The sequence below is a fragment of the Liolophura sinensis genome, chromosome 10 (genome assembly GCF_032854445.1).
Source record: "Liolophura sinensis isolate JHLJ2023 chromosome 10, CUHK_Ljap_v2, whole genome shotgun sequence".
Classification (NCBI taxonomy): Eukaryota; Metazoa; Mollusca; class Polyplacophora; order Chitonida; family Chitonidae; genus Liolophura; species Liolophura sinensis.
In genome coordinates this window covers 10,906,289-10,916,707 of record NC_088304.1, presented here as the reverse complement: position 1 = coordinate 10,916,707, position 10,419 = coordinate 10,906,289, and the positions used below count along the sequence as shown (strand labels likewise).

At 40.3% G+C, this 10,419-nt stretch overlaps 1 protein-coding gene across 1 annotated transcript; it reads left to right on the top strand.

Moving 5' to 3' along the window:
• Positions 1–18: 18 nt before the first annotated feature.
• Positions 19–5,758, top strand: LOC135476738 (uncharacterized). Its single transcript, XM_064756861.1, has 4 exons — positions 19–161; positions 4,105–4,212; positions 4,786–4,965; positions 5,619–5,758. The coding sequence occupies exons 1-4, from the start codon at positions 107–109 to the stop codon at positions 5,657–5,659; spliced, it is 384 nt and encodes a 127-aa protein (XP_064612931.1). The 5' UTR covers positions 19–106; the 3' UTR covers positions 5,660–5,758.
• Positions 5,759–10,419: the final 4,661 nt, after the last annotated feature.

Below are 10,419 nucleotides of genomic sequence, written 5' to 3'. Positions count from 1 at the left end.
TGTATTTTTGAGTATTCTATGGTTTGAATGACTTGTAGACTTGGACGAATGCCAGGCTAATAACGGTGGCTGTAGTCAGACGTGTTCCAACACTGAGGGTTCTTTCATGTGTTCATGTCGAGATGGTTTTGTCCTTGATGAGGACAAGAAAACATGCAGAGGTAAGAACTCGAGTGACACCAACTTAGACACCGGAAAACATGCAGAGGTAAGATTACTTGACATCCATACAGACACAGGAAAATGTGTAGTAGTAAGAACACGTGTCACATCAACTGAGTCACAGGAAAACCTGCGGCAGTAAGAACACGTTGGACACCAACCGAGATACAGGAAAACGTGCAGAGGAAAGACCACGCGTGACACCAACTCAGACACAGGAAAACGTGCATAGATAATTGACATGACTGACACCAGTAGAGAACTTGTAAAATGCTTCCATAAAACACCTTTTAAGTCTTTCCTTTTTTGCGAGAGCTGTATGATGCTGGCGAAGGAACACAAAACTCAGACACAATCCTTTATATGCCCACTAGATTAAACAGTGGGGCCTAATCTATTGCTGGCGAAATGGGTCCAAAAACATTCCGAATTCGCGGTTTCTTCTCAGTAATTGTTTTGGGTAAGGGTTTCGGTAGTGAGATTCGTTAAATCCAACGCTCATTTACGCCGCTGTGTGGATTTAGTGGAAATCTACGATCACATGAATGGAGAAGCAGCATGGCGAGCCTTCGGAGTCATTGATGGATGAAAGATTGGTCTTGCCAGTGGTAAAGCATCCAGTGGAGGGAAAAGAACGAGTAAACTTTGGAGTCTCCTTTCTGTGAAACTAGGATTTTTTTTTTGGACTCGCCTTGGCCAGAGACAGTAACAAATTTGTAGTACAGTTTCACGCTCGTTTGAATTTCTTTGGAGCCAAAGCCAGCGCAGATGTCTTCGTCACGAACAAGGGGATCGCCACGCGGAAGGAAGTTAATATCTGGCATATTTTCAGAGCCAGGCTAACGATCCGGGCCACGGTATTTGTAAATGTTGCAGATTCCTGGTGGTGGCGCTAAGCACCAAGCAAGAAACACCCTTCAGGCCAGCCTAGGAGATGCCATTCGAAATTTTGTGATCAGGTTAGCTGATGAGGCTGTGAAACGGATAAGTAAAGCCCAAGATGCAGTGAACAAAGCAAAGGACAAGCTTACAAGTGCCCAGGAATGGTCGGATGATAAAAAAAAAACCGAGGTATATAAAGCTAAGGTTGCCTTCGATAAGGCTATGGCTGGTTTAGAGCGAGCCAAGCAGAAGTTAGAGGCTGCAATGGGTCCTTTCCGCAGAGCTCTTGCTAAACTCAACGCCGCACAGAAAAGAGTCGATCGCTTATGCAAAATCAAAAAAGTTCATTTGTATTCCTGGTATAAAGTTTAAAATATGCAAATGGGGATGGTTAAGGTTACCTTGTCCGAAGTTTACAAGCTGTATGTTCAAGATTCCAAACCCTTTGTGTGTGGTCGCAAATTTCTTATGCCATGGTCTCAGGGCTATTGCTTTTGCGGCGCTAGAAGTGGCTAAACTTTTCGTGAGAGTGCCCATGGACGCTGCCAAGTTCGCACTGTCTGTCGCACAAGCTGATAAATCGCGTATTGTATTGGAAGTTGTAAGAGTTGTCTTGGACGTTGCCAAGGGTCTTCTTGAAGTGGCTAAAGGAGGACTTAGTTTAGCAAATGCTGCTCTAGAGGTGGTCAGATTTGCCGTGCGATCCATGCAATATGCTATCAACTTCATTGTGAAATATGGCTTACAAAGTATCATCGACATTGGTAATTGTGGGTTTGAGACTGAGCTATCCACAAGAGACTTGTTTGAGTTCGAAATATTTTGTGATGTTAATCCATTTAGTCTGGGCCGTCGAACCGTGCGTTTCCGTTTAAATTTCCACAATATTTTGGGTAGCATTTGGAATGCAGCAAAATCATTGGTCAATAGCTTTTTGGATTCTTAAAAGAATCTGTTTGGTCGTCGAAAGAGAGAAATCGATTACGAGGCATTTTTTTAAGACTTCACAAGGCATTCTGCTACAGACGACAGGCGGGAAATGGAACGTTAGACGAAGATTTGTTCGACAACCTTGAAGATGGCGTTTTGAATAACACCATACTCACAAACACAACACGAGAGAGTGAAATTCAATTCTGGAGAGAGCAATGCTCTCGTGTCTCCCCAGGAATAAATTTCTTGCAACAAAGCATCGCAGATTTGAATAACGTCGCAAAGGAGCTGGAAGCTTCCATGCAAGAAGTTTCCAATCGTGGTTCAGAGACAGTAGAGGTACGAAACTCCATTATTAACATAAGTGTTAATGACTCTGAAGTTGACTACACCTTAGCCGAAAAAGACTTCAGCGTGACAAGAGAACAAGTTGTTAGCGTTTGAATAGCGTAAATGTAAAGATGCAAGACAATGATTTGGTAAAGGAAAGCAAATCCGCAACATCCTATGTCATCTGAGGAAACTGAAGAGGCACTGAACAGTTTTGCGAGCGCAGAAATCTTACCTCTCTGGCGGGAAAGAATGGAAAATATTACCCTGGAACTATTGTCTACTGACGAGTGCTCTGGCTTTTATGACTGTGTGGTTTGGAGCTTTGGAGAAATATACCAACTGGTGGACTCCGTCGACCCACAGCTTCTTCCAAGAGCTCAGCAAGATTTACCCGCCTTGGAGGAGCAGTTTTACAGCCTTTTTGAGAATGATACCAAGAGCTTTACAGAACTGGTAGATATAACAACGGAAATCTTAAACGAACTGGAATTGTTGAGAGCTGATGAGATCTTCTGTGGTACCGTGCCAGAAATCACAAAGGGTCCAAGAAACGTCACTGTGTGGTCAGGAGAAAGTGTCACGATGACGTACTCGGCTTCAAGCGTCCCCGAGCCCAGTTACTACTGGTTCTTGAACGAGGAAATGTACGGCACTGGTGGGCCTCTAACACTGACGGTTGTGACGAGTGAAGATACCGGAGAGTAGGTTTGTATGGCTGAAAATCACGTGGATAACGTAACGTCCGACCCAGATATTGTTACAGTTATTTCCCCTCCTAGAATTCTGTCTCAACCTCCATCGCGCATTGAAGCTCTTGTCGGTGACAAAGTGGTCATTGTGTACTGTGTTTCCGCTTCACCGGAGGCAAACATAACGTGGTGCATGGTCTCTCATGGTGCCTTTAAAGTGGAAAATAAATCTCGTGTTTCGTTCAATCCCGGAATCAGATGCTGGAGCTCACAGATGCAAACCTGCGAACGAATACGGAAATGTGTCAACGAAATAACGCTTGAGGTCTTGGAAGCCAGACCTCTTCGTCCCACAGTGACACTGAAGTTTGGGTTCATAACAGCCGGGCCGGGCACAATGAAAGAAAACGAAACATTACTTCAAACAGATGTATACAACGTACCATTACAGACAGCCTTCCGGGAGACCGTGATGTTTGTCGCAAATGTCACAACGTTACCAGTCACAGCAGATGCCCGCATAACGACGTCACCACCAAACGTCGCCGTGTTGTCTATTATGAATAGTTGTGGAGAAGTGCCTCAGTATGTTTCCGCGACCTGCCAGCAGATTTACAGTGATGCCCTTCAGTTCCTTTAACAAACCATCACCAACCTTCAAGAAGTGATCCTCTCTTACAAACCATTGTTCATCAATCACGAAAAGGCATTTTATTTCAACCCTTCAATTGTAAACGTACCAGAGGGGCCGAACAACCGTCCAAAACGGTGTAAGGAAAATGACGCCCAGCTATTTAGAGAGTGACAGGTTCCGATTTTTTTAACGTAAATCTGACAACGTGCTTTAAGTAGTAGTTCCAAAAGTAGATTTTTTTAAACCATATTTCCTCTTGTACAAAAGTGAAACTTTTAGTTGAAACCATAATTGTTTCATTTTTTTATCTTTTAAGCAAATTTCTGCTTCTAGATTCAGATGTATATGTCGTCATATCATTGTTATATCAGAGCGTTTAAGTTACTAAACACGTTTGAAATTTTAGCTGAGGGAAGAAACTCTGTGGCGATTTTCTTTGGGGTCAAAACCAGGTGCTATTTCTTTTTGCAGTGAATTTGAATTTACGACTTTCCAGAACCATCCGTTTCGGCCCGGTGACAACTGTAATTCTGAACTGGGATTCTCCAACACAAGCTGACGGGATTGTCAGCCAGCTAGGTGAGTCAAATTTTCAATGTCAGTAGTTGCCAAATTTGGTTTCACTCTCATGTGCTTGTGGTTAAGAATTTAGTCAAATTAAAATCAAGTTTATCCTCTCTTTACATTCCGTATAAGGTGATGGACTAAGTCGTTTTGATATATTGTGATTCATTTGGGCGTCATGTGTCTTCCGGTGTCTTCAGCGTTCCAGTGATGCAGAACTACGAAACCAGGGCTAACCTATCACAAAGAAACACTGTTGTCATATGACCGAAATTGCATGCACAATGGTTCTAAATTCAGAACCAGAAAGTGCGGCCCCTGTGAGTTCAAGTTCAGCAGTGGCTGGCTTCCTCTCCGGCCATACTCGGGAAGGTATGTCAGCAACCTGTGGGTGATCGTCGATTTCTCCGGGGCTCTGTCCAGTTTCCTCCCACCACAATGCTTATATAAGTGAATTATTCTCGATTATGTCTTAAAACTCCAACAAAATAAATAAATAAATAAACAAATAAGACTGTAGCCCGTAAGACGAATATGTTTAAGAAGAATGTTTTAAATAAATATGTATGTTGGTTTTCACTTCTCTAGGGTATGTTGTGGAAATTTCCAACCTAATGTACAACCCAGCTAGTGTACAGAGGACTTTCTACCCGTCGTTTGGTAGCTTACTTCAAGAGAAGGATGGAGAAACCACTGTAAGAGTGAGGGCAGTTCAAGAGAATGGACTCAGTCAGGCAGCTGAGATTGTCGTCCCTGCTGTCGGCGAAGGTGGGTTTCTCTTTATTTAGGTAAAGTGTAATATCTGTATACATGTAGTAAGTGAAGCTCTTCAAAAGTGTGCTGCAAAATACAGTAGCCTCAGCAAACCGAATGTAGCAATCGTCAGTCTCATTTTGAATAAACACTCCAAGTATTTTTAATCTTGAGAAGATACTTTGTCCCACTCTTCCTGAGATGTATTAAATTTTATAGAATACAATTAGAGACGTATAGCATAAAGAGTAAAACCAGAGCAGTGACGACAGTGTGATAGCTGGCAAATGATCAGACGTAACCGATGAAATCTGGCCTCCTGTGATACAAGTATACATGTAATAGTTAACCTCAGTTATGATGTCATAATTGTTCATGTATAATAATGTTAATACAGTGGCAAATTACATATCCCCTGGCACCCTGGCTTAGAGAGATAAAAAATATAGTGACTGCAATTTGTTAGGCGTCACTGATCCAAAACTGCTGAAAATATTGTCTGTCATACATTTAAAGTAGAATAGCATTAATACATATACATTCCATCTGCAGCAATAACAGATTTGTGTAGTACATAAACCAATTATTCAGATGTTTTCCGCGTAATCAGTTAACAAACATTTAACGTTGACATCAAATCACATGTTTTTGTCTTTTGTTCTATGCAGAAAACACAACCGCATCAAATCCCATATTTGCACCAGCGTAGGATAACGGAACTCATACAGATGCTGCGTTACCAAAAGCTCAAAGGCTAAAAGTCTCAAAGATTTTAAACAATTTATATCAATGTATTTCTTTTTATGATTTTTCTAATTACCGCTTTGTATGCTTCAATAAAGAGCATTTTATAGAATGTTTGTGTTTTGTGTTATTCTTTCTGATATTTTTCCGTCTAATTTCGTGGTTTATATAGTTACTGTGTTAGATGTTTGGTGGTTTGTGTTAAAGGTGGTTTTGGTAATTGGTCTTATGATGATGTACCCGGAACGTCCAATTTGGCAAATTCGACGCATGCGTTACAAGATTAGCATCATATTCCGGTCAGTTGGGCGCAACATGTTATGAACACGGAGTGAATGAAATACTGCTATTGCATTGTTTTAAGAATTTTTTCAATACATAGAATAACACGATCGAAAGAGTTCTTTTTTTTCAAAAGTATATTAGCTAATAGCGGTATGATGTGACATTTACATATTCATGAATTTACAAAACCCAGCAAACTAGTACAGTTGTACAGAGAGCAAATAGAACAGCAGTAGACTTAGAACATTTTGAATGTACTTATACACAGTAATTTTTGGACCTGATACAAAACTGAAGACTTGGCCTAAAGTTTAATCGTCCAGTTCTTGCTGACTTCCTCTCCAACGTGCGTATGGTCCTGGTTTTCCCCCGGGCTCTACCCCGATTCCTCCCAACCATAATGCTGACGGCCGACGTATAAGTGAGATTCTTGAGGGTGACCGAAAACTCCGCCAAATAAATTAATAAAGTTAAATGTGGATATCATGAGGCTTTGATATAGTCCATGATCAATGCAGTTGTCATGGAACGTGCAATACTGCAAAGTTGCTAATTCTGGACGGATAAAATGGACCTACCGCAAAGCGACTGACCCCTCTGGTCACACGTGGGACTTGGCCTAGAATTATTCAAAACCATATGTTATCTTCATATTTAAAAAAAGAAGAACATTAAAGCAATATAAAAATGTGCCACATGAACAGTTTGTAATTTCCTTCAAATCGAATAAAAGCCGTTATATTTTTTCGTAGACTGCTTTACATCGGTTATTTAAAGCTATCGGACCATCAATTTACCGTCTGATGAATAAGAATTTTGATTGATTTATTCATTGATTGAATTGACGCTTAATGCCACCTTCAAGAATTTCGAACTTGATTAACAGTTGTGTGTTATTTCTTCTGTTAACCCAGCACAATGAAAGAAAAGCCTCTCACTTATTCTGTCGTTGTGAGTTCAAGTCTTGCTCGTGGTGGCTTCTTTCCCGTCCATACCTAGAGAAGTACGCCAGCAGATGGTCGTGGGTTTCCGCCTAGCTCTGTTCGATTTAAATTTCCTTACACTATAATTCTGACCGCCGTCAAAAAAGTGAAATATTCTTGATTACGGCGTAAAACACTGATGAAGGAAATAAATTTCTTTGTGTCAAGGAATACCTGTTCATTTTGTACCAGTTCAGGGGAGATAAATATGAGCGAGTTCTATCCCCATCGAATTGTATCTTGATACGCGATATCATACCAGATAAAGGTTTGCTCTGAATAAGTCCGGTACTGATGTTTTCATTGCCAACAGCATATTTTTCTTTTGCAACTTTTGCCACATTTAATTTGATCTGACGATGTATAAAGAGACTCCCAATATCAAGATTGTTTAAAACCCTGGAGAATAAGGTAGGCAAACATAATATAGCCACGTGGACAAGTTGTCTTTCCTTTTTCTTTATTAGGAGCGCATGGAGCAAACAAAACATTAGCAGGGATGGGGTCATATGAGGGGTTACTATACCAGGTTTTTTGACGCCTTTAGTAGCCTAACATGTTTGTTGGGTAACAGTGATACAACAGAACATTTTTCAACTTTAGCGAGAAAAAGTTCGAACTCGAAACTCCCCTGCTATGGTTGGCAGGCACCATACTGCGGTCAGTGAAAGTGTTGTGGCGCTGGGCTCTATACATGGTTATGGTGGCACGTTGATGGGATATGTAAGCCTCAGGCCTTTCCCACTGCGGCTGTGTAACCTGCGGACGGATAGCCTGTAGTGATGCGGTCAGCCGGTAAAATGATTTTGGAAGCACGTTGATTATATAGCATGACATGGGCTGCCTTTCCTTTACTTGTCGCCTATGTCTTGCCGTCAGTTAAGTCGTTCATGCTCAGACCAAAATTGCCTTTCATCTGAGACACGAAACACTACAAGTTCTACATTTCGACATGTTGGACGTCTGTATCATTGCAAAAAAGAGGCAGTTGCAAGAGTTTGTCTAATTCTTAATGTTAAAGGAGAAGAAAAAGACAAATGATTCCATAATCAGGAGAAAGAGCGTCCAAAACGTATTTACAAGTATATTCTAATATATTTTTCAATTTTCTTGGAGAAAAGGTATTTGAATATTTTTCTATGGTGGGTATTTGGGACCACATTTTGGTGCTTTGTACATAATATTAAATTTTCACACGGAACTAATTTTTGCGTATTTCATGGTCAACAATTTACCGTGAACCAATTTCCTTGGAAAAATCCAATATTAAATTATATGATACAGGTGGTAGTATTAATGAAGTGAAATCTCTGCCGGGCTGGCAGGACTTGGGATAAGAAAGCCCAGCGGGTGAGGGAGAGAAAGAAAAAGGCTTTGCCTAGATATATATATATACAAACTCTGGTGCTAAGGCTTGGAGGGTATAAAACAAAGTGAGAGTTCATTCGTCTTGATTGATCAATCTTCGGTATACCGATGAAGTGAAGGAAAAGATACCAAGACGTGATGACTTCTAATGAATGTCGCTCTGTTAGAGGCTATCCCTTTGGCTGTGTATATACTGTGGACCAATGAGTGAGCGTCTAACAAACTTTGAAGTGTATTCAACAACGCAATGGCCGTTTGACAACTACGGAAATGTTTGCGATTCCCGATCGGCTACAGTAGACGATTAATACCGAAGACAAAGCAACCCTAATCGTGTTGCTTGATAATGATTGAATGACTGACACCGATAATGATGAATTCATCTGTTTTGCGTTGAACTGCTGAAAAAGTGAAAGGTCACTTTGCCACTTGATTAAAAATACTCATCAAAGGTTCCAAAAAAGTGACAATTCTTTGAATACTTCTCCCGGTAGGTGCGAAAGTAATTCTCTCACATAGTGATATTATTGCGTTAATCTCTGATCCAGATTACAAGGATTAGCGAAATCTTACGAAACAAAGGCGGATTAAAGCCACCCATTATGACACCCGTTTGAGGTGCTTGAGCAATTTCGGCCATATTATAACCACGAAAAATTATAAATGCTACGATTTTTTCCAGTATTCCCTTGATCAAATACGCAATAATTAATTCCCGCCAACATATTTTTGGAGTAAATCCTCGAAAATAAATTCCAGCGAATAATAAGCACTTTACAGTATTCATCGTCACTACAGAATAATCTTCTGAACAAAGATGTGATGCATGTCTAATAAATATATTTGAATGTAAATTTGTTTTTTGTATCCAAATATATGCAGACAACATTTACTGCTAACTTTTCACACTCTTTTCTCTGAACTTTCTGCAATTATTATATTTTCTCCACTTTTAATCCCATTACTTAGTTTTCAAGACCAATACTTCCTTGTCTCGGTCGACGTCAAAAATATTGAATGCACATTGGTCCTCTATTCTCCTATCTTGCTAACATGCTCAACAAAGGTATGTTTGGCCTGGTGATTAATGTGCCAGAGCAGCATAATGGTTGAGCAGCTCTCTTTGCTATATAAGCAATGTTTATTACTTTACTTCACCTTGGTCGTCAGGTGACGACGCCTGTTAAAGACGCTACCTTATTTGTTTGCTCGACTGTATGAATTAGACGCAGATACCCAATATTTACGTTCACATCAGTTTAAGACGATGCTACCCTTTTGTTTGCCCTTGAACGACTTCCCTATCTTCTGAGCCAAAGATTGTTGAAACTCTCCTCGGCAGACATGCGCACTTTTAAAGTATGGATGTGATTACATGTAACTGCAGCCTCTCGCAAATGTTCTTAAATTTATGTCGTCTTGATCCGGATTACATGCGATTCGGTTTATGCAGGCACACGCCCCTCTCGTAAAGACAAGGGAACAGGCATCTTTCCATGTAAATTTTGAAAACCCAGGAATAAGATTGTACAGAAAAAAAATACAAAACGTACAAGATGATAAATGTAACTGTATTCACATTACGGTGATTACAAGGCGGTGGATAACTAGGGTGGCACTTACAATATGTAGACGAAGTGCGACGTTAAAACCCAAGCATACATTCAATTACAGAAGTAGATATGGCTAAACCCGACTAAATAATAACTTTTGACTACAGCGATTCAAACTATTACAACTATACGCATGGAGGCAACTTTACTTCTGATTAGGGTGACACATTTGATATCACTGACACTAATTACAATAACGCTTTAGATTACCCTGATTCTGGGTACAGGCAGACTAAGGATTATAACTGTACTTCTGTCCTCACTTTTAAAAAAATATATGGACAGGTGCAATGGCAACAGGAACAGTTTTGGCAACAATATGGATCGGGTCAACAGTAATAGGAACAGTTTAACAAACAATATAGACAGTTTAACAACAATAAGGACCGTTATAACAATGAGAACGGTTATAACAGCAACAGAGACACTTGCAACAACAATTGGGGCAGACAGAACAGCGGTAGGGACAGATTTAG

What these genes read in the sequence shown, in the direction of transcription:
- LOC135476738 (XM_064756861.1), top strand. Translation starts at nt 107, where the DNA reads ATGTGTTCATGTCGAGATGGTTTTGTCCTTGATGAGGACAAGAAAACA. An exon ending in GGACAAGAAAACATGCAGAG is followed by an intron (nt 162 to 4,104) that starts GTAAGAACTCGA and finishes TTCTTTTTGCAG; the next exon opens with TGAATTTGAATTTACGACTT. An exon ending in CGGGATTGTCAGCCAGCTAG is followed by an intron (nt 4,213 to 4,785) that starts GTGAGTCAAATT and finishes TCACTTCTCTAG; the next exon opens with GGTATGTTGTGGAAATTTCC.